General features: G+C 42.4%; 1 protein-coding gene across 3 annotated transcripts in view; it reads left to right on the top strand.

The window, feature by feature from the left end:
- The window catches only part of sema3c (sema domain, immunoglobulin domain (Ig), short basic domain, secreted, (semaphorin) 3C), a 151,298-nt gene that overhangs the window by 85,023 nt on the left and 38,302 nt on the right, over positions 1-27,973 (top strand). For all 3 annotated transcript variants that reach the window (XM_070897368.1, XM_070897367.1, XM_070897366.1), the window contains exons 3-13: positions 4,107-4,267; positions 4,875-4,937; positions 8,613-8,732; positions 10,951-11,041; positions 11,153-11,272; positions 12,176-12,318; positions 18,932-19,046; positions 20,121-20,190; positions 21,936-22,080; positions 24,775-24,997; positions 26,125-26,213. In XM_070897368.1, coding sequence (XP_070753469.1) covers positions 4,107-4,267; positions 4,875-4,937; positions 8,613-8,732; positions 10,951-11,041; positions 11,153-11,272; positions 12,176-12,318; positions 18,932-19,046; positions 20,121-20,190; positions 21,936-22,080; positions 24,775-24,997; positions 26,125-26,213 — 1,340 coding nt within the window. The remainder of the gene's footprint in view (positions 1-4,106; positions 4,268-4,874; positions 4,938-8,612; positions 8,733-10,950; positions 11,042-11,152; positions 11,273-12,175; positions 12,319-18,931; positions 19,047-20,120; positions 20,191-21,935; positions 22,081-24,774; positions 24,998-26,124; positions 26,214-27,973) is intronic.

Genomic DNA, 27,973 nt, shown 5'->3' with positions numbered 1-27,973 from the left:
GTTCAAACATGGAGTTCTGGGAAAAGTGGCCATGGATTTGGGAGGCGACCGCACATTCGAGGATTTTGGAGAGGGTGGAGATTGAGTGGTAGTTTATAAGGACAGAGGAGTCAAGGGTTTGGTTTTTTGAGGAGAGCGGTGATGACGGCAGATTTGATGGGGAGCGGGCAGTAACTGAGGAGAGAGAACCATTAACAATGTCAGCTAACATGGGGGCCAGGAAGGGAAGTTTGGTGGTCAGCAGTTTAGTGGGAATAGGGTCGAGGCAGCAGGAGGTGGGGCACATGGATAAGATGAGTTCGGAGAGGCCATGAGGCGAGATAGGAAAGACATAAGAGAAAGATGTGAGCTCAGGCCTAGGGCAGGGGCGAACCTTAGAAGAAGTTAGGCTTGGTGGGAGGGAAATGGCAGAGGCAGCTGAACAGATGGTGTTTGAAACCAACTGTGCAATCTTTTATCATGAATGAAGCCCAAGATTATAAATCAAGTTTTTCTGGGCTTTCCTTTACAAGAAGAATATTTCACAAAAAAGAGTTTAAATCACAATATGTCTTAAAATACATAGACTAACAGTTGTAGTTACATGAGAAAAGTGACAGAGAAACTTGCCAGTTTTGAACACATCAATGCCGATTGGAACAGGAACAGTATACAAGGTCAATTATTACAGGATTAATTATTCTTTCCAATTATAGCTCGTAAGATAAAGTCACCAACAGAATTTCAGAGTTAGGAGCAACTACGCTACATTGTACCTGTCCATTATCTCTTGTTGGCAGTCAGTTGCTTGTGACAGTCAGCGCATTTGGACATTTAAATACAAGTTGTTGGTGTTGTTGTTTGAAAATTCGATGTAACCTTGAAAGAAAAGCAATAAATAACACAAGCAGCATTGCTGAGTGGCATTTATTGCTTTATTTGTCAAACCTCAAATCTCAGCATAATGCACATTTTAGGATAGCTTTCCAAATTGATGGAACCAGATGAAAGTGTGCATCATCTGTGTGTCAAACATCATCATGCACTGAGCATACATCACATCACTTTCTGAACTCTGTCCTCGGGGACAGGTCTGCCCAGGAACCCGAAGCTCAATGAGACCATCCACTTGTCTTCTCCATGATGATTTCAAAGGTGCTCTGACCTCTTTAGTAAAGTTGATGTTGCTGATTATATTAGTAAACCATTGTACTCAGATTTTGTAGACTCCTGGGACACAGGGTCATGACTTCAAACTCATACATTCAATTGCAAACAATGTGAGCTGGGAGGGTCTAGAATATGTTCAATTTATTAAAAATAAGTTAGCCCTTTGAGGATTATTGAAGTAATTTTTCCAATGAATTATAAAAGGGTTTAAGTTTCTAAATGATTTTCAAAATACCACAGAGAATAGCAACTCTGTGACATACGTTGCATTTTATTTTATAATATTCAGCACTTAATTGGGTCAAGATTGTTGCTGTAGACATAATAGGTACTTAAATTTCAAGAAATATTGGGCTAGAAATTCGGTATCGCCCACTTGAGGCGGTGATGCTGCCGAGACACTACCTTTAGCGCCGGACAATATCTGCTGCCGCAAAAATGAGATATTCGATTGTATCGCCTCAAGAGAAGAGTGGAGCACTAGGGGAAGTGTTGAACAATCCTCTTCAGGTGCTACAGGCCCATCGTGGAGCGGGAGCGCTTCTCAACTTGAGGCGCGAGGACACCGGCATCCTAGCGCCTAAAGAGGAGGTGAGGTCAACCATGTGAAACCGGCAAAAAAATGGCAGGGAGGCTACCGACAGCCTTCCACAATTAAGAGAGGTAACTTTAATTGTTAAAAATTTGACCCTGAACACTTAGCTCTTCATTCCCTGTGATATCGCCGCGGGATCCTCTGTGCACTGTCTGCTTCCTCCTATCGGGAGTAGCGCCAGGCGCGATGGCAGGCGAAAGCAGTCAATTTCGGAAACGCGTCGCAAAGGGGGCGTTGTACTAGAGTGCGCAACGCTAAATGACAGCGCTGCCGCGAAACCATCAGTGAAGTTCACAGCAGGCTGTCATAGCGCCGCTCGGGCACTAGGTGCTTAGCATTCCGTTAGCGCCCCTCTCTGGTGCTAATGGTGGCGCTAAACAACCACATTTCTCCCTCATTGCCTTTTATACTCAGTGATTCTTGGGAAAAAAAAGTATTATTGAGGAAATGTTGGATACTGGTTCATTCCAGCACTGATTTTAGCATTGTCTTCAAGCAAGTTTGAAAGTCCATTGGTATAGACATGATAATGGGCTGAATTCAAACCTGTCATAAAATAATCCATCAATTTAGATTTTATTTCTCCATAGATTGTGTTGCTGAGACATGGAAAACCTGAAACAGACATCAGATATAATACAAAGTAATTGTTCCCAGTTTCTAAAAGTTAAGCATTTATAATAAATGATCTTATGCCCTATACCAAGATGTAGTGCACGTTTTTAACTATTTTGGTTCCACTTATGTTTGTGTAAGCCAATGTAATGTGCTTTATGCTATCATACAATGGCGAGGAGAAACTTCATGTTACAGCACGCAGTCTATGTGAGTTCTGCACACGGATCTGAGCAGTACGATAAGCCAATGGGTTGAATGGCCTTTTCTTCATAACTGCTTGTAATCGTATGTTCTTTCTAATGCTCTTTATTTCTGATCCCATAATTTTGCCCAAATTGCCATCAAACCAGTAAAAAAGCAATCATGGTGATTTGACAGTATCACGGCCACTGCAATTAAATAATTAATGGCCTAAGTATTTCTGCTGGTACATTACTGATGAACTGTAGCGTGTTCTTGCAGAGCATGAATTATCCTTTTACAATAATTTATGAATAAACTAATTACTATGAAAATCGGCACAGTAATGGTCTGATTGTGTCTGGTAGCTGAAATAATTGAACATAAGTTACAATGATCCTTCACGGCTAAATCGAGGAAACAGTAACGACAGGCATTTACATAGTGCTCCTCGTAATGGAATATTTCACTTCGAGAAGGCCTGGATACCGTGCCCATAAAAATAATTAATTTTAGGGATGTATTGAAGAGAGGGACCCTGCATTTACGCAGGGCTCCTGCTGGTCACCTGCTGTACCTGCAACGGGAAAGAGATCAGTGAAACTCCAAAGAAACCATGTAAGCACCTGTTTACAACATTTCCCCAGGGCTTCCGTTGATCTCCCATTGAAATGGTGGCAGGAGGTCACGGGAATTTCCTGGGTATGTTCTTTTGAGAGGTTTTTGAAGACAAAGTAGGGAGATAGCAAAGTAAAGTGGTTTGGGGACAGAAATCCACATTGCAGGAGTTTGGTGACTGAATAATCAGCTGCCGATGGTGGAGGGAAAGGTGTACTGAACAAGCAGAGAAGCGTAGAGATGTATAGCCGGAGAAGATCACTCAGACAGTATAGAGTAAGTTTGTGAAGGAACTTGAAGAAATGGGCAAGGAACTTGAAATCATTTAACTGGTGGACAAAGAGCCAATGGAGATCTGCAGGGGCGGTGGTGACAGTGTGTAGGACTTTGTGCAGTAGTGGACACGAGCTGCAGATTTCTGGTGAAGTTGTGAATAATGGAGGTTGTGAAGCCTTTGCAAGGTCAGTCCTTGAGCTGATGAAGATCTGGATTCGAGTTTTAGAATCAGATTGGAAGAGGTAATGCTTGAAGCAGGCAATGTTCTCAAAGTGGAAAAATGTAGTCGTGGTGACACACTGCTAGAGCAGCGGAAACCGTTGGGAAAGAATATCAAAGTTGTGCAGCTGAATGCTGCCTAAGAGGGTAGATGGGAAAGTTGGTGGAGTTGGAGCTAGAGGCACATAGGAGATGGTCGGATCTGAGATCAGTTTTGCTAACACTGACCTGACGGAAATTTCAACTCATCCGAAGGTTGATGTGGGACAAACAGTTGGAAAGTGTAGCAACAGTCCTGAACATGGAGAGGTAGAATTGGGAGCTTGTCTGTAAGCCCTCCAGCTAACTTGTTTTTAGTTACCCGACATTACTTCATCATGTTTTACTTTATTACAAAGAATCCAGCAAAGCTATTATATTAATAATGTTGTTACCTGCATTTCTTTTATAGATTTGAAGGCCACTCATACATCTCAGTTTTATGGTCTATCCTCGAAGCCTTTGGATTATAGAATCCTGCTGATGGATGAAGATCAAGATCGCTTATACGTGGGCTGCAAAGATCACATTCTGTCTCTCAACGTAAACAGCATCAACCAGAATCCTCTTACTGTAAGCTCCATCTCTGAAGTTTTTTGGATGTGAATGTGACTTTTGGTTAATGCTGTTATTATAAGATTTCCATCTGCCCTTTGGTGTATCGCTGTTACAAGCAGATATTGCACAGACCACCCAGTGATGAGAATTATTGGGTGTATCTGGCCATACTGGTCTCCTATGACGTGACAGCGTGCTTCCTATCATGTTTCCCCACAGTTTTTAAGGAGCTACAGCCAGTCCAGGAAATCCAGAAGCTGCTTTTAATAGGACATTTCTGGCAATAATCATGTCAGCACATCCAAAAATTATATGATATTGAATTACTTTCCAAATAAACTGATAAAAAAATCGATTTAATAACGTGCCTGAAGACAACCGATTCTAATGACTATGCCAGTTGTCCTTTTCTTTTTATAGAGGGAGTGGGGCTCTCCTCTTGGTATTTGTTTCTCTAATTGACCTCTCCGCCGGCAACTTTTCTGTTACAGTAAGAATGCCTAACCGAAACAACTACCAATAAACAGATCGTAGAACTCCATCTAAATTGGGTGTATTTCCCATTTACTGAGCTCTGAATTGCTTTAATAGTGTGTTAAAGTATTGCGATGTCTTTCATCAGGTTCACTGGCCAGCATCGAGCAATAAAGTGGATGAATGCAAAATGGCTGGCAAGGATCCAAATGTAAGTAGCAAATGTTTAGATTCTCCATGTGATGATGGATTTTTTTTGACAGACATGGAATTATTTAGAGTTACAACATGGAAACAGGTCATTTAACCCAACCAGTCCATGTCGGTATTTATCCTCCACATGAGCAGTAATTCTAATCCCATGTGCCTACCCTGTTCCCATATTCCATTATTCCGCTTTCCTTCAGCTACCTTCCCTATACTTAAATGTTGGCATAGTCTCTGCTTCAATCATTAACTCTGGTAATGAATCGCACAGCCTCACAACTCTCTGTGTAAACATGTTTCCCCTGCTCTTTTGCCTAAATCTCTTCCAATTCATCTTATATCTATGTCCTCTTGTTCTAGACTCCTCAACCATGAGAAGAAATCAATTTCTATCTATCTATCTGTCCCATCTGTTCATAATTTGAACCACCTCTGTCAAATTACCCCACATTCTCCTCTGTTCTAATGAAAATAGCCCCAATTCTTCAAGTCGTTCTTTATATTTGTATTTCTTCATACCAGGCAGCATCCCAATGAATCTGTGCTGTACCCTATCTGTTGTCTTAAGTTCAACCTGTGTATAGTGTGGAGCCAGTAACTGCACACAGCACCACGACTGTGACCTTACTAAGATTTCATGTAGATTCACAATTACATTTCAACTTTAATATTCTTTCCCTCTTGCCATGAAACACAGTATTCTCTTAGCATTTTTTTTTAGCCTTAGCCATTAGAGGAGCTGCTTTTGATGTCTTGTGAACCTGAATCTGCCAATCCCTCCACTCTTCCACATCACTCAGCTTTCCCCCATTCCAAATATAATTATTATTGTTATTTTCTTTACCAACACATACATACTACTTTGCATCCATTGATATTGAATTCCAATTGCTGTTTTTTTGCCCATTCCACCATATTATCAATATCCCCTTGTAGTTTCCTAAGGCCCTCAGAAATATTTATTCAACTCATGGCCGTCCTTTTTGCCCCAGAAAAATGGGTGGGCTGGAATTGAAAGTCGGGGAGGGGTGGGCACAGAGGGATACCGTGGCTGCCCCATTGACGCCCAAGGCCCGCCTGCTGCCATTTTCAACCAGGCATGTAAATGGACAAGCAGACCGTCTGTCTCAAATAGGCATACGGCTGCTTAATTTTGCAAATCTGGATCCTACGTCATTTGTAGGACCCTATGAAAAATTCAAGTACAGATGGGCAGAGCTTGCACCACACATGCTCCACATAATTGTAGCGGGTCCCGAGTGCCATGACCAACGGTCCTTCAAAGGATTCCTGGAGGTAACTCAAGAAACAGCCACAAATGTTTCAAAGTTCCATTTTTTTGGAGCAGGACTGCTCGTCCTGGCGCCATACAAATGCAGCATACCACGGCTGGCCTGGGCTCACCCTGCTCGGCTTCACCTCCCCACCCACTCCCCCACCCATATAATCTACCTGCAGGCTGCTTCAGCCATAGGAACCAACAGGAATTTGTCAGGCCCCAACCAGTGAACTGCATTGAGTCATCCATTTGGCACCTGCACTTTACCACTTCCATTCAAATGAGGCCCGATGCCAAAGTTGGCTTGGGCCTCAGGCCAACACGGAGCAGCATGTGGAGCAATTGTTTTACTGACTTGCTGTTCATTTCGGGAGCAAGTTGAAATCCCTGTGTCCCCGCGCCCCCCCCCTCCTCCCCCCTACTGATTCCGCTTTTAAAATTAGATTTTAATCTAATTTGAAACCCTCTCCCTAATTCTATAGCCCTTAATGTTCTTTAATAATAAGTACATTGTTAAAGTGTCAGCTATGGCTCAGTGGACAGTACCTTGCCACTGAGTCAGAAGGTTGTGGGTTCAAGTCCCACTCCAGGAACATGTGCACATAAATCTAGGCTGACACTCCAGTGCAATACTGAGGGAGTGCTGCACTGTTGGAAGTATTTCAGATGAGACATTAAACCAAGGCCATGTCCGTTCTCTCAGATGGACATAAAAGATCCCATGGTACTATTTCGAAGAAGAGCAGGGAAGTTATCCCAATATTTATTCTTGGCCAATATTTATCCCTCAATCAACATAACAAAAACAGATGATCACATTGCTGTTTGTGGGAGCTTGCTGTGTGCAAATTGGCTGCCGCATTTCCCACATTAATAAAGTGATTACACTCCAAAAGTACTTCATTAGCTGTAAAACGCTTTGAGATGTCCGGTGGTTGTGAAAGGCGCTATATAAAAGCCACTCTTTCTTTTAAAGGCTTTCTGACAGTCCATGTACAACACATCCAATGCATTTCCTCCATCCACTATATCTGCCTCCTCCTCAAAGATCTCTACCAATTTTGTCAAGCATGATCTACCTTTCTGAAATCCATATTGGCTGCTTCTAATTATTTTCTCCATCTAGGTATTTAGTAACCTCCTCTTTAAGGAAAGACTCCAAATTGTTCCCTACCACTGATGTTAAACTAACTGGGCTGTATATACCCAGGTTAGCTCTCTCTCCAGTGCCCAATCTCCAGCCCTCCATCGCACACCCACTCTCCATAGAACCCGCTGCGATTTCTTGCCCCATTTCCCTCAGGATCCTTGGATGGATCCCATTTCACCACTTTGTCCCCCTTTAGCTTAAATAACTTCTCTAATGGTTTCCTTTAACTTATTGTAATATCTCTCATCTGGCTTTTAACCAATTTACGATTTACCTCCTGCTCAATATCATTCTTTTTATAACTGCTGATGCAAAGCATTTGTTAAATATCAATAACAAAAGTGAACCAAAAATTTGGTAAAAAGGTTAGGGCCTGGAGTTTGCACTGGTTATTTCGGCGTAATTCCCCCGATATCGGCGTAACCGACACAAAAGATCGACGAATTTTAAGCGCAAATTGCGTTCAGCGCAACTTGAGTTTCCGCGATCCTTTGCGCTAATTTTAAAACATGGCGCTAGAAGCAGGCCCCGGCCACAAAACTCTCAACGGCCCCCCAGGGTGAATTAATCACCATTGGGAGTTTCCGCTAATTGCGTTCATTTGCAGGCCTTTGAGGAGGCTCCAAAAATTAAGCTGAAAATAGTTTTGTATATATTTTTTTTAAGTCATTTTCAGTCATTTAAAATCAGGTTACTCACAGGTGGTGGATTGACATGGTGATTTAAAATGTTTATTTTTTGTGATAAACCCATTTTCAGCTGTATTAATCAAACTTTACCAAGTTACACTCTTAGGGCCCAAGTTTCCACACGATAAAAAACGGGCGCCCCTCTGAGCTGGGCGCCCGTTTTTCGCGCCTAAAACGGCGCCGGAAAAAAAACTCGCGATTCTGGAGAGCCCTGCAGCTCCATGTCTGTTTGGCGCGGCGCCCAGGGGGGCGGAGCCTACACTCGCACCGATTTTGTAAGTGGGAGGGGGCGGGTACTATTTAAATTCTGTTCCAAAGTGGAACTGTTCTACCTGACTAGAACTGCAGAAAAAAAAATGTGGAAAATTGCGATTTCTAAGATAGTCCGTTCTCCACCAGTTGCTCCTAAAAATCAGGCGCAAATCATGTGGAAACTTGGGCCTTTAAATACATCAAGGAATATTTTTAAAGCAAAATTTTTAGTACTTATGTATTGTAGATGACTTATTTAATAGTGACTCCTTGATCACTGCCCTCTTCATGATTTTCTGTTTTTGACAGAATGGTTGTGGTAACTTTGTTCGTGTCATACAAGTTTATAACCGAACTCATCTATTTGTTTGTGGAAGTGGTGCATTTAGTCCCGTCTGCACGTACATCAACAGAGGTCGTAGGTCTGAGGTTAGTATTATATCACCAATTAAATAGTCATTATATAAGATGTATATATATTTGCTGTGCATATAAATCTTGAACTGACCAGAGGGATGTTTTTCTGTCACAGCAATGCTGTAATATCCAGATTACTACCACCTGGTGCACATTACATTCTAACCCTTGTAGTTATTGCACTACATTCTGTTTCCTGAATTTTCCAGGTTCTTTTATTTTAGAATACTTTCACTTCCGTAACCTCTTATCATGTCTCTCGGAAACATCTCAAAACACCTCAGGTAATTATTTACTTTGACGTGCAGTCACTGTTGTTATGTAGGGGAAAGCTGTTCACTGACCTGTGGTGAAATGTGTTACAGAGTTCTTAGGATATGAGACAAAACAATAACTTCAGGGGACTATGTACAACATTGTAAAACTAGCTGCAACTTCCTTTTAAATAACAATTACATAAATGAATAAATAGACTTTCATTAGTTGCCTGTAAAAGTAGAGCATACAGCCTTTGTTCTTTCTGGTAAATACGAAATTCCAACTTTATTTAGTCAACTTCAATTTGCCTTTTCCTTTTCTAATGATGAGTACTAACATTTCATCAGAACTGTCCTCAATATAATGGAGGATTTTGTTTTCATTTCAACCAAACATGTGGCTCAATCCAACCATGCAATGTTACTGATTGTGCAAGAGGAACCACAGTCTAGGATTCACTTGAAGATCTGTTTCCAGTTTCTTGTCCTATATTTGTTTCTTATCTTTTGATACTGTTCTTCCAACTGAGACAAGAAGCAGCGAGTTATTTAATTCTTCATGGTTTTCAATGGCTGTCCAATCTTAGACTAATTAGCAGTACATAGATACATAATCCATGTGGTGCAAGAGATAACAATGACATTTTTATTTACTTAAGGTTGGCTACTTAACCTAATGTGATGCATAAAATAATAAAACACTTATCACAGATAATGGTAAGAAGATGGAGTGTCGGCCACCATGGGGTCAAATTGCATCATACAAGCAATGTATACAGCAGCAGTAGGATGAGTAATTAAACTTACATTGTACCTCCAGCCCAGTAGACAAAAACAGAACACTTTGTGGCTTCTACAACTTTTAATGCAGCAATTGTTATCAGCTGCCCGATAACAATCGGCTACCTGAGGATCTGGATTGCGGTAAATGTTCTGGCACAGTTTGGTGCATTAACACCAAATATAGGCGAGAATTGGCACCAAATTGCTGTAGTGCCTAAAACAGGCAGATTAAGAGAAACAGTCAAACTGTTGTCTTTTTTCTAACTCTGACAATGTCTGTCCATAATACTTCCTCATCATAGCAATAATAATTAGTATTTTAGAACTACTTATAATCAGGATCACCTTAGAAAACAAGGGTGGATTTTATCAGCTTTATTACCTAAAAGTCCTTATACAACTGGACCTCATTTAAACAGCACAAATCTTTAAATATACATTGAAATTGCTGGGAAAGAGGCACACATTCTTCGTTCAAATTAAGAGGCTGATTTTGTGCACGGGTAGAAATTGGCCCTCAAGCTCCTCAAATAAGGACCAATTTAGGGAACTGATGTCCCGCTCCCAAAGAATGTCTGTTCTAATATTGAGTCGGACCATTTTTGATGTGTCCCGGTGGTCACCTAAAATGGGTGTTAAGTCACTTCCATATCTAAATCATGGGCCAAACACTTGTTTCAGGCTCCCTGCCAGAAATTGCTTTGGGCTGAATGGAGCAGGAGCTGGACCTGACCCGCTCTGCATTCTTCAGGGGCAGCTGTAGCCGCCAACAAAAGATGAGGGTTTATTTGCACCTTTGAACATCATTCCTGTGCAGCCAAGAGGATTGGGTATGCTGTCCCACTCCATAGTACTCCTTGATTGTGTCCCCACCACCCCCCCCCCGCCCCCCCACACCACTCTGTTGCCGCTCCAGCATCCCCCCCCCACCCACCCGCTGGGATTTATCTTCGGGCCGCTGCCTTGGGGGGAAAGTGGCCCGAACTTTCTCTGTATCAAAAGGACCCAGCTGTCTGTGGAGGCACAACAGGCGGCTGGTCCAGGCAATGTTAATGAGGCCTGAAGCCCGATTTGAGACCCAGAAATAAACCTCAAGGAATCTGTGCCCCTCACAACCTGCACTTGTGTTCTACCTGAAGATCACTCCAGCTAATAATGAATCACCCTTTCTGTTTCTTTTTATTTTGCAGGAACAAATATTTAAGATAGAATCAAAGAATGAATCTGGAAAGGGCCGCTGCTCATTTAACCCTCACGTTGACACCGTGTCCTTTATGATCAGTGAGTAGGATGGAGAAAATAAAACAACAGATCATATTTGTAAAATGTTTCACTATTCAAATATGTTTGCATTATGTGTTATTTATGATCTTCATGTCACTTTCTCTCTAGATGAAGAATTATTTTCAGGAATGTACATAGACTTCATGGGCACTGATGCAGCAATATTCCGCAGTGTTACTAAACGAAACAGTATAAGGACAGACCAGCACAACTCCAAGTGGCTAAGTGGTACATATCCTTAATTAGCTAGTTTAGCTGTACCTAATGCACCAACTCAACCTATAGTGACATGTAATTTTTGCAAGCTTTTTTTCCCACTGTTTGAATTCTCACTTTCTGGGCTATGTGGTACACAACTGCAACCAAGAAAGCTTGCCAGGTGTCCACACTGCAAAACTATAGTTGTAAAGCAGCGACATTATTAGTCAGAGTACGTGTCTAATTTACTCATTTTTGGTTTATGAAACTAATCCTGAAATTGGTATATGGATTATTAATAAAAAAAATAGTAAATAACTGGCAGTTGGGAGTGATGTTACTTCTTATGAAAGTATAGTTACTAGTCAGTTCAGATGGCTAGATTATACTGGACCATCATTTTGATCACAGTAGTATATTTTATACAACATTTTAACTTGGCTCATTTGGCAGCACTTTTCATCTTTGAGTCAGAAGGCTGTAGGTTCAAGCCACACTGCAGAAAAGCACATAATGTAAGCTGATACCATTTTTTTTTCTGAAGTCTTTCAGATAATTTTCATGGTCCACGACATAGAATAGAATTAAGTAGAATTTACAGCATTGAAACAGGCCATTCGGCCCAACTAACCTGTGCCGGTGTGCAAGCATCACACAAGCCTCTTCCACCCTACTTTATCTCACCATATCTACATAAGCTTCTATTCCTTTCTCCCTCATGTACTTCTCTATCTTCCCCTTAAATGCACCTACGCTCTTCCTACTTTATTAACCTTGCTCATGTAGAGATGGTCATTGTCCTGTGTGCGCTAAGGCTTTGAACTATCAGTCACATGTCTTAAATTTTGATTTAAGTTTGAACTCTCTTTAATGTTGGCTCAAAGGTGTTAATCTTCTATTCATTGCTGTATCTACCCTTCTCTCTGTTACTAGAGCCTGTGTTTGTGGCTGCCCAGATCATTCCCGATGGCACAGACCCAAATGATGCAAAATTGTACTTTTTCCTTCGGGAGAAGGTGACAGATGGTAATGGCAATACCAAACAAATTCACTCCAGGATTGCCAGAATATGCCCCGTAAGTAAAGCTCTTGACCATAGATTTCAACCTCATTATATTACTGGACGTGATTTCTTGAGTATACCTCTGACAGATTGCAGAGCCATTGAATAAATAAAGGTGGTCTTGTTTTGAAAGACTTAGATTCTGAAGCAGATTTCATTTTGCAATCAGAATGAATACCTCACTTACTGTATGAGTGATGGTATAACTTAGGTGGGGCAAGATTTCTGCCCAACCCATGACTCAACCACTAACACTCACCATTTTCCTGGGGTCAGAATCATTTAAATAATTTGATGGAGCCCTGCCACTATTTTGGGTGGGCCAGGCCAATCGCCTTGGATCAGGAGAGAAAAATGGTTGCTGTGCAGTTTGGCCAGGGGTGCAACTGAAATGTTGAAAAATTTTAAGATTTTTGATTTCAAACCTCCTGCCTTTCCCACCTCAATTGATCTCTCTGCACTCACACTAAGCAAAGTGGGCCTTCGGTTTATAAATCCATCCCTGCGGCCCATTGCAACCCTAGACATCGGGAACATATCGCATTCCTAGTGCCCAAAATTGCTAAGATGCCAATAACAGGAAATATGATATACCTGCCATTTGTGTCTAATTATGATACATCCGCCCAGATGTGAACAGATGTATTGTAACCCCTCTATCAATTCTGGCTGGGAATTATGGAAGTAGCGTTAGGCACTGGGGAGACAGCAGAAGCCTGATTTTCCTCGCTCACTCAGCCAGGTTACACCGATGAACTGAGGAGTAAAGTTGGACCCATTAAGTCCTAATAGCTGGTATCAAAACCATAAGTGCATTTGTCAAATTTAGTTCTTTCAATAGCAAAATTCCATGGCCTAGAAATTCGGGTCATTTGCGCCTCCCGTTAGCGCCACTGGGAGCGCGAACGAGGCGCATACGACTTTCCGCCTAGGCACGACGCCACTAATGACTCCCGCTATATTCGGTGTGAGTTTAGCGGTGGCACTAACCCATAGTGCCCCACTCCGATGCGCCGGCAATGATGACGTCATCACATATTAGCACCCTGGACCCTGCGCCAGGTGATGACAGCGACAGATTCAGGAGACGTGAACCAAGCCGCCGGTCACTCACGGGGCACAATTTAAAGGGGAGGTTTGATGCATTTGGAAAAAAAAAATTGCCACTTTTTCCTGCGCCCCGTTGGTGCTTTGAACACGGAATCCGTGCCGCGATTGGTCATCCTGGCAATCTGCTAGAATGCTGGCCTGTTGGCACAGCACCTCCACTTCCCAGAGGCCCAGGTAGGACCCTTTTTTCTCTCCAGAGTTTGCAGCTTGGGCACTTCACTTTAATTGAGGGAATGCCCCTCCTACACGGCAGCACTACACGGCCCATTAGCGCCCCAGAAAGGAAGTGGAGTGCTTCCTTTAATGCTTCACTTCCTTTCGGGGTTGATAACCCCAATTTCTCGTGCAAGGCGAGACTTCTGTGCCTGGCGCAAAGTCTCGCACCGTGCGAATAGTACCATCCCCGGTACCGAATTTTTCCCCCCATGTCTTTTCAGGAAAATGCACACGGATAATATTCACTTATTAGAAGGCATTAATGATCAGCATAATGAATGTGCCTCTTATAAACCATTGAACACATTGGGCTAAAAATTCGGGTGCGCCCCATTTGGGGTGGTAACTTAAGCAGTTGGTCTGAAGAATGGCAGTTGGATTTAATGTAGTCAAATATAAAGTAATGCATAGTGGAACAGGAAACAGTAGATATATGGACACAATTGCAAGCTCCTGTTTTACATAAAAACATGGGAAGCAGGCTGCATAGTGTATGAGGAAGGATGCAATGCCATGATTCAGATTCAAACCAAGATTGTTGTAACCGCAATACCAATCACTTTATGATTACAATGCACACCAATCCTCTCACCCGCTGGCAAAAGCGGACATTATTGATTATTGGTCATTTACTGAAAGCTTTCAGTCCATATGAAGTTGTTGTCAGCAAGGCTAATCAAATATTCGTTTACAGAGTGAAGACTTTTGACAAAAGAAGATACGATCCAAGTTTTCAAATTGCTGAGTCACATAGATCATGGAGATAGAATGAGACATTTGACATTGATTGTAAGTGCAGAACTAGGGAACACGGGTTGAAACTTAACAAACCTCAAGTAAGACCAGGCATTGGAATGCTTCAAAATTACCTAGTTGTGTATAGCATTGAAAGATGTAGGGATAGATATAGAGTGTGGTGATCAAATACTCCATGACATGTGATTGTAGGGAAGGAAGTTGACTGTGGAGGCCTGCCAGATAAGACTGAATAATAGAGAATTTGGGGGTGCATATTATTCTGAAGTTTTGCTTGATTACTTTTGAGGATCTGAGAGCATTTATGAAGAAAGTTCCCTTCAGATAAAATAAATGGAAGGAATTTGTTGAGAGAGGAGGCTTAATGGGCCAAATCTTGTTCTGACTCCTCTTATGTTTCTAACGTTACTGTGCACACCTTTTTAAATAGCGGCTCAGATTCACCAATCACAACATAAAAATGTATCTTAAAGAAAACACTGAAGTCCAAAGGCCTGATGCCCAGAATTTGCCAGTTAGTTGATAGTTTTGAACATATATTTGTAATGTTTTTTCCAAGAATAGTGAATATACCTTACTGAATAAAGAGGAGTTTTCAAAAGAGTGTAAGAAAGATCAGGTTCAAGGTTCGCTGTGAAGTCACAGTGTAGGCTTAGCTCGGGATCGGCAATAACTGGAGCAGTTTGGCACTCCTGCAACATCAACAGAACATTGCTATTGCAAGAATCTTAGTTCATGGTGGGCTAATTATGAGTATACCACAGGGAAATGTATCCCCGCTTGTCCGCAAGGGTGGTATGACCTTCAAATAGTACCAAAGGAGAGCAAAATGAGTTGGCAAAGCAGAGAAGCCACATTTGTTTTATATATGGGGATTCATTGTTCAAAAAAATTCCAGCAGGAAACCTTGGACAAAACCAGGGCTCCCCAGGGCGGCTCATAGACTGATCCTCCTTCAGTGAAAGGTCGAAGTGTTATGTGCTTGCAACATCCCTCATGACAGTCTGAAGCCCCATCATGAAGGCTTTTTCCACAGAGTATGAGTTTGCAAAGCCACAAGAGAACTGGAAAATAGAACAGTGTGTTGCATTCCAATTCCATTTCTTGCTGCTCTGCAGAAAGGCAGGTTGAAAATAAATTGCAGGTGGCAAAATGTCATAAAATCAAATAGTAATGACAAAAATGTAAGTTGAAGACAGTCTTTTGACATTGTGGGGTGAAATTAGTCAGTGGCAGTTATACAAAACAGACTGATAGCAAATCGCCAGCCCATTTCACACCTGGCCCGATCTTCTTCACCATTAACTTCAAATTTGTTTTCTCAAATAGATACATGGGTAATATTGCAAATACAACAAGGAAAAGTTCAAATGATTACAATGTATTCATTTTTATTTTTATAATTCTACTTCATGAACTTAAAGTTGTCAATGCAATGTGAGGTCATTATCATAGTTAGAATATTGTGAATGCGTGGGGTCAGCTTCTACATATATGTGGACAACACCCAGCTCTACTTCTCCATCACCTCTCTCCACCCCTCCACTCCTTCTGTGCTGTCGACACCCAGCTCTACCTCTCCATCACCTCTCTCCACCCCTCCACTCCTTCTGTGCTGTCGACACCCAGCTCTACCTCTCCATCACCTCTCTCCACCCCTCCACTCCTTCTGTGCTGTCGACACCCAGCTCTACCTCTCCATCACCTCTCTCCACCCCTCCACTCCTTCTGTGCTGTCGACACCCAGCTCTACCTCTCCATCACCTCTCTCCACCCCTCCACTCCTTCTGTGCTGTCGACACCCAGCTCTACCTCTCCATCACCTCTCTCCACCCCTCCACTCCTTCTATGCTGTCAACACCCAGCGCTACCTCTCCATCACCTCTCTCCACCCCTCCACTCCTTCTATGCTGTCGACACCCAGCTCTACCTCTCCATCACCTCTCTCCACCCCTCCACTCCTTCTGTGCTGTCAGACTGCTTACCCGACGTCCAGTCCAGGATGAACTGCAATTTCCTTCAGTTAAATACTGGGAAGACAAAACCATTGCCTTCAGTCCCTGTCACAAACTCTGCACCCTTGCCACTGATTTCACCCCCTCCTCTGGCCACTGTCTCCAGTTGAACATGACCATGCACAACCTCAGCCTCCTACTCAACCCCAAGATGAGCATCTGACCTCATATCACAAAAAACACCTACTTCCACCTCTGTAACATCCCCCGCCACGTCCCTCCCTGCCTCAGTACATCTGCTGCTGAATCTCTCATCCATGCCTTTTGTCACTTCCAGATTCCATTATTCCAATACTCTGTTGGCTGGCCTACGATCCTCCATGCTCTGTAAATTGCAGCTTATCCGCAACTCTCCTGCCCGTATCCTATCGCAACAAGTCCCACTTGCCCATCACTTCTGTTCTTGCTGACCTATGTTAGCTCCTGGTCTCCCAACACCTCCAATTTAAAATTTGCATTCTCTTGTTTAAATCCTCGCATGGTTTATCTCCTACATGGCTTACTTGTAACCTCCTCCAGCCTGACATCCCTTACCCCGAATTCTGTATCCCTCTGACTCTAGCCTCTTGTGCACCCCCCCCCTCACTGCACCATTGATGGCGATGTCTTCAGTCACCTAGACGCCCTCACACTGGAATTCCTTCCCAAAACTCCTCCACCTCCCTCTCCTCCTTTATGGCCTACCTTAAAATCCATCTTTTTGACCAAGCTTTTCGTCACCCCTCCCAATATCTCCATTTTTGACTGATTACGGTTCTGCATCTCTGCCTCGAAACATTGGTTATAGGTGCTATATAAATGCAAGTTGTTGTACAAATTTGGAACTGGGAATTGCCCAAACAAATGGTATTAATGTCTTATTTCTTTCCCGCCTCACTGCAATGAAAAGAGTTCAGTCTAATTTCAACAGCATAAAGTGCCTACAATTTGACAAGAGCTGGCTCGTCTCATTCAGAGGTTGGAATATGAAATGTCAACATTATAGTGGAAGGGTAATGAGGTTGATATTAACCCCCAGGATGGTTGTGGGGGGGGGGAGATTAAATCCTACAAAATGGGGAACGCATCCCCAACATGCACGTAGGCGCCCGTTGTCATTTGTACGGTGGCAGGTTGCGAGGCCTGTGTCTGTCCTATATTGGGGAGGCAGAGACTTCAGTGTCATATTTAAATCAGGCTCCAACAGTGCAATTGAGAGCCTGATTTAAATTTAACAGCTGCCGCGTGGGTTTCCCAGGGCTCGGAAAACCCGGCAGTGAAAGCGAGACGGGAGCTGCCGGATCCAGAAGGTGGGACAGGAGGAGCGGGAGTGCTCCCCCGGCCCCACAAACAAACCATTCGGCCTCATTTCCACCAATCACAGCCTCTCTCTCCCCATCACCGTGATCACCAACTTTCCTCCACCCCCACCAGGCTCTGATTCCCGGTCTGCCCTGCGATCGCAATTGCCGGGGATCCCGGCTGCAGCCTCTGGCTGCTTGTTTTCCCACCAGGCAGCTGATCAGCCTGTCAATCTGGCCAGCTTCTGGACGGGCTAGGAAGAAGGAAATTCTAAAGTCCTGCCATTACATTCAGCAGGACCTCTGCATCCCCGGTCTGGCCAGAAATCCAACCTGCTATCGTGTACACCGCACCCTCCCCACCTCACCAGACCCTCCCCATCTCCCCATACCCCCCCAAATCCTCCCCACACAATCCCCACCTCACCAGACTCTCCCACCTCCACATACACCCCCAAACCCTCCGCACACAATCCCCACCTCACCAGACTCTCCCCACCTCCCCATACCCCCCCAAACCCTCCCCACACAATCCCCACCTCACCAGACTCTCCCCACCTCCCCATACCCCCCCAAACCCTCCCCACACAATCCCCACCTCACCAGACTCTCCCCACCTCCCCATACCCCCCCAAACCCTCCCCACACAATCCCCACCTCACCAGACTCTCCCCACCTCCCCATAGCCCCCCAAACCCTCCCCACACAATCCCCACCTCACCAGACTCTCCCCACCTCCCCATACCCCCCCAAACCCTCCCCACACAATCCCCATCTCACCAGACTCTCCCCGCACGCTCCCCAAACCCCCACCACACCCTCACCACACCCTCCCCATACCCCGCCATATCCTCCCCACCTCCCCACCCCCTCCCCAACACCCTCTCCACCTCCCTATAAATATCGGGGCCAATGTTTCTGGGGCAGTCTAATGGGATCTCTGCAATGCACCAATCCCTGATGGAAAGTTCTTAATGTTAAAGCTAACTTGAAAGAGCACACTTGTTCCATACTGCAACTTGAATTAAAACAAATATGCACAATTTAAAATATTTGACAAACGGGTGCATAAAGTATTTTTAAAACCGCTAGAATTTGTTTTAAACCTATGTGGTTTTGATGTTGTGCTAACAATGTTAGAACTGTGTTTCACAGGCCATGGAACAAGTGTGAAGCCTAATTTTACTCCTCCAGATGTTTTAAGCCTTCCTTCACTGCACATTTACGCTAAATTTCCTTCACTGTCTAGAATGACATAGGAGGTCAACGCAGTCTTGTTAACAAATGGACAACATTCTTAAAGGCCCGGTTGGTGTGTTCCGTGATAGATGATGATGGCACTGAAACTCACTTTGATGAATTGCGTAAGTGAACAATTTTATAACATTATATTTCGTATCACATGGTATATTATTAAATCTATTACACTGCAGAAGTTGGCATAAAGAAAGAACTTGCCTTTTTGTGGTGCTTTTTACTGCAGTTCCAATATAGAAAAGGAATTTCTTGTTTTCTTAAAATGCCTGGTGTTCTGTGGTGGGACAGGGTAGAGCTGCCAGTAGTTATTAAGATTGGAAAAGGCCATTGTGGTCCGTCTGGTAATCACAAAGTTCAGGAAATACCATACTTCATCTCCTTTATTCCTCAATTACTTCTTTTCTCAAAACCTGTCCAGCTCCTTTTTGAATTTGCTGAAACACTCCACTCCACCTCCACTGCCTTCCTTGCCGGCCTGTTCCCCACACTTAGTGCACTCTGTGTGAACTCGTTCAATCTAAACTGTCTGAGCAGTTACTGGCCAGTGATATCTTGCCTGTCCATCCTCTCCTTTATATAAAGATGGCTCAGAACCTGAAGGAAAATGTTATTTCGCTGTAATGTTGGATGAGTTGCCTTTTGAAATTGTTCTGGTGATCAATTCAATTTCCATATTTCAGAGCCCCAAAAATACAGTCAAAACTTGATAACATGCCCTCACACATAATGTAACTATGATCTGTGTTGATCTCACATTGATCTTAGGTCTGCTGTGATGGCTGCTTCTTTGAAACAACCTTGAATGCAAAATTTCTAATTACAAACCTCATTCTTTGTTAGCAATATTGTTAAATTATATTTTACGTCTCTATTTTGGAAGACTGTTCAGTTTAGATGATGAAACATATTGAAAGACAAAGAATCCTTCCATTGCTGTTAAATCGAGGCATAAATGCATGTTCTCTGTACAAATGTAAGAGTTTTCACTTTTGGCACAATACAGTGTAGCTCTGCAAGTTTAATAACAGGAGCCTTGTATTTTATGAAAACACAATCTGACTATTCAGATCATTTCCTCCCACTTCAGTTATAGGATTTATCGTTTTAAACACTGGAGAATCCCTGCTGGAAATGTTTTCAGAATCAACAAATGACTAATAATTACATTTTCTTTCTCTCAGAGGATGTATTTTTATTAGAAACAGAGAATCCTAAAAACCTCCTTGTCTATGGACTGTTCACATCTTCAAGGTAAGGCAGAATTCAAATATCTTTCTCTCATTTTCTATAAACTATTTTTATCCTGAAGAACTTTTTAATGCATTTTTTTAAATATATTTATTTCATCGTGTTAAATACAATACATGGACCCCTTGAAAGGTACTTCTATTACAAGGCAGTTTATATGTCTGTAGCTGACCACAACAAAGAGTGTTTCTAAATGAAAGCTAGCTGGCTTCTGCAATGCCTTTCTGCTGTTGAATAATAGAAATAAGAATCACATACAGTTACTGAATATCAGTGTTAACCAAATCTCATTCATGTTCTTTATTGTTGAATGAAAGCTTTCTTGAGAGATATATTTGCTTTCATCAATATATCAGTTCTGTGGAATGGGATGCTTTTACATTTTTGGCATTCATTATCAAATCCAAGTACAGCGTTGACAGTGAGAAGTAAAGCCCTTTCCACTATTCCACAAAGGAAGGTGGTTGTGATGGTTGGAGGTCAATCATCCCAACCCCAGGACATCGCTGCAGGAGTTCCTCAGGGCAGTGTCCTAGGCTCAACCATCTTCAGCTGCTTCATCAATGACCTTCCCTCCATCATAAGGTCAGAAGTGGGGATGTTTGCTGATAATTGCACAGTGCCATTCACAACTCCTCAGATAATGGAGCAGTCCATGCTCGCATGCAGCAAGACCTGGCTTGGGCTTGAGCTGATAAGTGGCAAGTAACATTCGTACCACACAAGTGCCAGGCAATGACTATCTCCAACAATCGAGAGTCCAACCACCGCCCCTTGACATCCAATGGCATTACTAGCGCCAAATCCCCCACCATCAACATCCTGGGGGTCACCATTGACCAGAAATTGAACTGAACCAGCCACATAAATACTGTGGCAACAAGACCAGGTCAGAGGCTGGGTATTCTGCGGTGAGTGTCTTATCTCCTGACTCCACAAAGCCTTTCCACCAACATCAAGGCACAAGTCAAGAGTGCGATGGAATACTCTACACTTGCCTGGATGAGTGCAGTTCCAACAACACTCAAGAAACTTGACACCATCCAGGACAAAGCAGCTCCCTTGATTGGCACCCTATCCACCACCTTAGACATTTAATCTCTGCATCATTGACGTACCGGGGCTGCAGTGTATACCATCTACAAGATGCACTGCAGCAACTCACCAAGGCTTCTTCGGCAGCACCTCCCAAATCCGTGACCTGGGAACACCACCACCTCTACATTCCCCTTCAAGTCACACATCATCCTGACTTGGAAGTATATCGCCGTTCCTTCATTGTCGCTGGGTCAAAATCCTGGAACTCCCTCGCTAACAGCACTGTGGGAGAACCTTCATCACACAGACTGCAGCAGTTCAAGAAGGCAGCTCACCACCATCTTCTCAAGGGCAATTAGAGATGGGCAATAAATGCTGGCCTTGCCAGCAATGCCTACATCCTAGAACTAATAAAAAAACTCTATCATTGCATTTAAATCTAACCTCAGAAGAACCCAATAAGTGTTTCAATTTCTCAAGTTGAGAAAAACCTGTTCCTAACATGAATAATGCTCTATCAGTCTCTTTTCTCTCTTTTTTTTCACAAGCTTACCTCTTCATTTAGATTGAAATTATTTTAATATTTGATGGTATCCTTTATGACTCCATCTATATGTGATGTTGAATAAGTGCTGAAAAAATAAAAATTATACATTTCCTCTCTTATACCTTCATTGCCAATAACTCTGCATTTGCCCTTGTTCCTATAGCTCAGTATTTAAAGGTTCAGCTGTGTGCGTTTATAACATGCTTGACATTCACACTGTCTTCAACGGACCATTTGCTCACAAAGAGGGACCAAACCATCAATATGTCCCATACCAAGGCAGGATTCCATATCCAAGGCCTGGCACAGTAAGTAATAGAGGTCTTCCATACATTGACCTGGCTTGTATAATAATTCAGTCAATTTTAGAAATTATTTTCTAGCCTAAATGTGTCGGCCTTGGCACAGTGGTAGCACTCTCCCTGCTAAGTCAGAGGGTATGGTTTCAAACCCTATTCCAGACACTTGAACATGTAATCTAGACTGGCATTTCAGTGCAGTACTGAGGGAGTGCTGCACTGTCGGAGGTGCTGTTTTAGAGATGAAATGTTAAACTGACCTCTCATGTGGGCTTTAAAGATGAACATTTGACTTTCTATTTGGGAAACACAGTCTGAGTCTACTTGTAGGTTCAATAATGAGGTTCACTTGTGATTATTATGTGCACTTGAACTGGAAGCCAGCCTTCAATTTCATCTTTATCTTAGAAAACTTAGTTTTCCTGCTCAGTCTGCAATGCTAGTCAACCTACGGCTGCAATTACAAGCATTATCTAGCACACAAAGTTATCCAAACTGAACATTCTCAATTTATGAATATCTAAATAGATCCATGCTCAATCCCTCAGGATCAGTCTGAACTTTACATGAGTCCTTGGCACTTACTCAACTGTAATAATTGATATAGGCAATCCCAGTAAATTCAAAATTCATTGATCCAGTTACTAAATATTGTTCTAGTTAAAATAAAAACATAGGATGTATCAAGAACTGAATATTAGGTAAGAGAGCACATCCCATTCAAAAGATCAAACCCACCTTGGTCATTCGTTTTAATAATGTATTTAAAATTCTTATTCAATATAAACTTTGAACCAGCAAAAAGTATGCTGCTGAACCACATTTTTGCTTCTTCTATTAACTTTGGCTCCAATAACAATGGGTAAGATCTAGATTTAGGTTTGATGGGCAATAGAATCAGTCCAAGGCAAGTGGAGCTAAAGTGCTCACAGGAGCTGTCTCCTTGAGCCATCTTAGCAGTTGATGTACAGCTCTCTTCCTTCAGCTGGTGTGAGGAATTCATGATATACCATCAGAGCAAAGTACACAAAGTTCTGAAAAAAGAATGACCTGCCTAATTCGATGTAACTAAAAATTCAAAAATGTGGTCCATTCAAGCTTTCAAAAGCTCCAGTATATTTAGTTGCCCTGGATGTCCTATCAGTGTCCTCTACAGCTTCTGCACTTCCTGCCTCAATCAACTGCATCATGGCTTTTCCACAACTACCATTCTGCTACTCAGTGATCAGCCAACCGGAAGTATACATTTGCTGTATAGGACAAATCCTTCCGGTTTTTCTTCCTTCTTGAGTAGAACCATATCTCCCTTGTTCAACCAGGCCAAAAACTGATTAGCATTGGCACCTTTTACAAACTTGAAAACAATGTACGGTTAGAATTATAGACTGAGGCCTTGTGTTCTTATAAATGTTTCCACATTATAATATATAGGAGTAGAAAAGGGACTTGAAATTAAAAACTTGACTTTTGAACCTTGAAATGACTGTTGGTGATATTTATGGATGAAGGTTTAACGCGGTGAAGTGGCTTTTCACTGATTTTAAATGGGTGAACACAACTGCTAAAACAAAGGAGAGAGTAACGTCATGTGAGCATGTTAGTCATGAATCCATTGATATCGCCATCAATAATTCCTAGGCTTTAAAAAATATCTCAATTTAAAAATTCTCATCCTTGTTTTCAAATCCTTCCTTGGCCTCGCCCCTCCCAATCTCTAATCTCCTCCAGCCCACAACCCCCCGAGATATTTGCGCTCCTTTAATTCTGCCCTCATAAACATCCCTGATTTTATCGCTCAACCGTTGGTGACTGTGCCTTCAGCTGCCTGGGCCCTAAGCTCTGCAATCCCCTCCCTGAACCTCTCCACCTCTCCACCTCTCCACCTCTCCACCTCTCCACCTCTCCACCTCTCCACCTCTCCACCTTCCTACCTCCCTACCTCTCCTTTAAGGCACTCCATAAAACCTATCTCATTGAGCAAGCTTTTGGTCATCTGCCCTAATTTCTCCTTATGAGACTCATTGTCAAATGTTTTGTCTTCTAACTCTCCTTTGAAGCGCCTTGGGACATTTTACTATGTTAAAGGTGCTATATAAATACAAGTTGTTGTTGTAGGCTTAGGTGTCCTTTTCAGATGTTGGATTTATTTGTGCCATACAATATATACAACACACACAAACCCAAAGCGAATAGAATCACCCCGACAGCTTCACTAAATTGGAAAATTAGTAAAAAGCTAGAATTTCAATTCAATTTTGGGCTGAAAATCCAATGTTCTGCTGTTGAGTCCTGAAGCTTAAGGCAGCTTTTTATATAATGGGTTCATACATATTGCCTGTTTAAATGATTTAAATCTTACTGTTGTTTGAAGTCCAGATTGTCAGGGATGTTTTATCAGGCTAATAATCACTGCATTTTATTAATGAACAGTGTAAACTTTGAATCATTTTGGACGGAGCAAGCATTGAAACTTTACTGTTTAAAACGCTCTAGTTGATTACAGCAGGAGAGGAGAGTTACTGTGGGTAATATATCAGTCCAAACAGCTGAAACAAATCCACAAGAATAACATTATTTAAACTGACAAAGTGCCTGAAAATCAAAGTCTGAGACAGGCAGGAAACATTAATTTCAATGTCATTTAATGAAACAGATTTGTACTTGTTTTGTATTACCTTCTAGTCTTCATCTTTTCATTGTTAGTGTCCTGGAGGAGCTTTTACACCAAACACATTGTCAACAAAGGAGTTTCCAGATGAAGTGGTTACATTTATACGGAACCATCCTATGATGTATAACCCTATTTATCCAATCAATAAGCAGCCTCTGATTGTAAGGATTAACACCGATTACAAGTACACCAAGATAGTGGTGGACCAAGTGAAGGCTGCAGATGGAAGATACCATGTCCTCTTTCTTGGCACAGGTAAGACATCCCCAAAAAATGATCTAAACTCCAATAAGCAGATTGCATTAAAAGCATCCAATTGTCATTTAGCAATACAGAAGAAATCTTTCTTGTTTGCCAGACATTCAGAAGAGCAATACTCCTGCTCCTTTGTTCCTCTAAAAGTTGGTATCAGATGGATAGCAACAGTCAGCATAGCCTGATTGGCCATCCCTACCAAGTTGCCATTAGCCATATCTAAAGATTGTTGCATCGACCCAACAATAATGCTGGGGAGATGTCATCAGAGAGACAGATGCAGAACCGTGCCATCAGTTGCTAGGAAAACTTCAGCATAGGGCTTGCAACCTGAATGCTTCCTCCACCTTCTTGAAGCCATGCTGCAATGCTGACCCCTGAGAATAGTGCCACTGATTGACAAGAAGGGCCAGCTTCCTCACAACCACCCCATAAAGGACCACCTCCACTTTAGCAACCATTATGTGGCAGTCAAGTGCTGGGCTGCTCGGTCATTTGCCTGCAGACTCATGCGTGCACCTTGAATTTCCTTTCACTTCATTTTTATCTGTAATTTCTTCAGTCTCTTCCCCCCTCAGTCTTGACAAAAGCTGCCAATGAGTTGAAATACCTTCAGAATCTTTACAATAATGATTTTTGTTATCCTATTCCCCTTTAATTATATGCACCCATTAATATTCCACCTACGCATAATTGCAGAATGGTGGCATAATAACCCACCACTAATATGCTCCCTCTACCCATCCAAATCTAAATCTGAAGTATGCATGATTATGCTAATGAGCTTTCCATGAAAAATTGGGTGCCAACAGCAGACTTCATTTCACACCAGTTGGGGGTAATGTTAATTTTTGACAATAGTATAAAATGGGCAATAATGGATTGGCCGTCCGATATACACGTCTGATTTTTTTTCTTTCCTTAATGGAAAGGATCCGATAGTGCCCATTTTACATTATCACCAAAAGTTAAAGTTACGCCCACTGGGTATGGAAAATCAAAACTATTATTTATTTATTTTATAAGGTTCATCAAATCACTTTGACTTCAAAAACTATGAATCTCAAAGTTCCATTTTAACCAATTTTCATATAATAAAGTAATTTGTTCTCTGCTATGTCTTTCAGATAAGGGAACTGTCCAGAAAATTGTTGTTCTGCCTAAAAATGCATCGGATAATGAAGAGCTTATCTTGGAAGAAATTGAAGTTTTTAAGGTCTGACTCAGTATTTTTCATCAGAGCAAGTTCAACAGCGTTGGCCAGCTTTTATTCATTAGTCTGGAATTTATAAGGAAGCCTTTCCAAGTTTAACTCAGCAGGATTTTGTAGGTGAAAAGATGTTGGTCAAAATCAGAAACAGACAGAGTTAGATGCCGTGTAGCAGACCCATGTGGAAATAATCACCCCTTTCTTTGTGTTGAAGCTGCTGTTTTAGGTTCAAACCAGAAGACATACAGAGCGTGCTGCTAATTATACAAGTCCCCAAAGATCTTACATTTTTTTAGGCAGCCAAACCATTCATGCTTTGAAGTAATGCACTGTGGATATAGTGTTAGACTCATGGACTGCATATGCATTTCAACGCTGTGCAACTGTAACATTTTAAGCTTAACAGCACTGTTTATTTATCACATCTTTTACTGATTTTGCTTTTCTTAATACAGGATGTAGATTTCAGCCAACTAGTCCGTGAAATAAATAATGACAAAAATATATTCAAATAATTTCTCAAAATTCTGGAACGAATCCCGAACGCAGACCCCCATGATCTGATCTCCTTGGGGTCATGAGGTAGTTCGGCAGTCCTCGTCAATACTTGGCATATTTAGGAAGAAGCAGCTTGGGGTGTAATTTGTGCCAGCAGTTTTGAAAAGTATTTGATATAGAAAAGAAATTTGAATTATGATAAATCAAAATATTTATTTAAAGCACTAGTTGATCGCCCACGGCAAAGCACACGGGGGAGGAGGGTTGCCAACTCTGGTTGGTCCGACTCCTGGTGGTTTCATCACATGACTTCCTACCTCCAAACTGCTACGCTCCCTCCATTGGCCACCCGACATGACCATTCTGGCGGCATACTTCATTCTCACGCTGACTGGAAGGCAAACAGGCTCTTAATTAGCCAGTTGGGTGATGCTTGATTGTCATTCAAATGGCCTTCTTATTCCATTGGCAATATTTTTATAATTAATAAATTTTCAAACAAAAAGGACAAAATCACAATGCTTTGCGATGTCACCATGACTTTCCTCTCGGGTTGCTCGTGGCAGTGTCCTGGAGAGTAATCTTCAATTCCTGACGACTCCGGGACAATCCTCGAGGATTGGCAACCCTACGGAGGAGGTGGGAATTGCCACGGAATTCCCCCAATTTCCCACCTTTGCGTCAGCAGAAACCCTGGAGCAATGGCGTAAATGGCCATTTCCAGCCACTTACGCTATTTCTCGAGGAGTTCTGTTAATCCACTGCCTCAGAACGCCCACGGAAATTCCAGGCAAGGGAGTCAAAGCCAAGTATAGGCCTCAGGTGAGGAGGGGAATGGCGTAAATGGCCATTTCCAGCCACTTACGCTATTTCTCGAGGAGTTCTGCTAATCCACTGCCTCAGAACGCCCACGGAAATTCCAGGCAAGGGAGTCAAAGCCAAGTGTAGGCCTCAGGTGAGGAGGGGATGGAGGCGGGGCTATTGGGACCAGATTCTGCAGGCATGATTCAGTCCCCATTTTAGAAGCATGCATTCAGTCTTTATTTCTATATTTCCATTATAAATATCTTCATCTAAATTTTGAATGGAAGCTGCAATTGTAAACTTGTCTTTGTAACTGCACCTTCCTGCCAGTGGTAGGGCTGCAACACTTCCATTGGGGGAGGATGTGATTAAGCATTACGAGGGTTATTTTGGTGAAAGGATGAAAACAGGCAATAAGTGGGTGCTGTGCTAATAAGACACGGCTGTTTGAAAGTCTGGTTTTA

Source organism: Pristiophorus japonicus, chromosome 13 (genome assembly GCF_044704955.1).
Source record: "Pristiophorus japonicus isolate sPriJap1 chromosome 13, sPriJap1.hap1, whole genome shotgun sequence".
Taxonomy (NCBI): Eukaryota; Metazoa; Chordata; class Chondrichthyes; family Pristiophoridae; genus Pristiophorus; species Pristiophorus japonicus.
The sequence above is the reverse complement of the archived record's forward strand: the minus strand, read 5'-3'. Positions and strand labels throughout refer to the sequence as shown.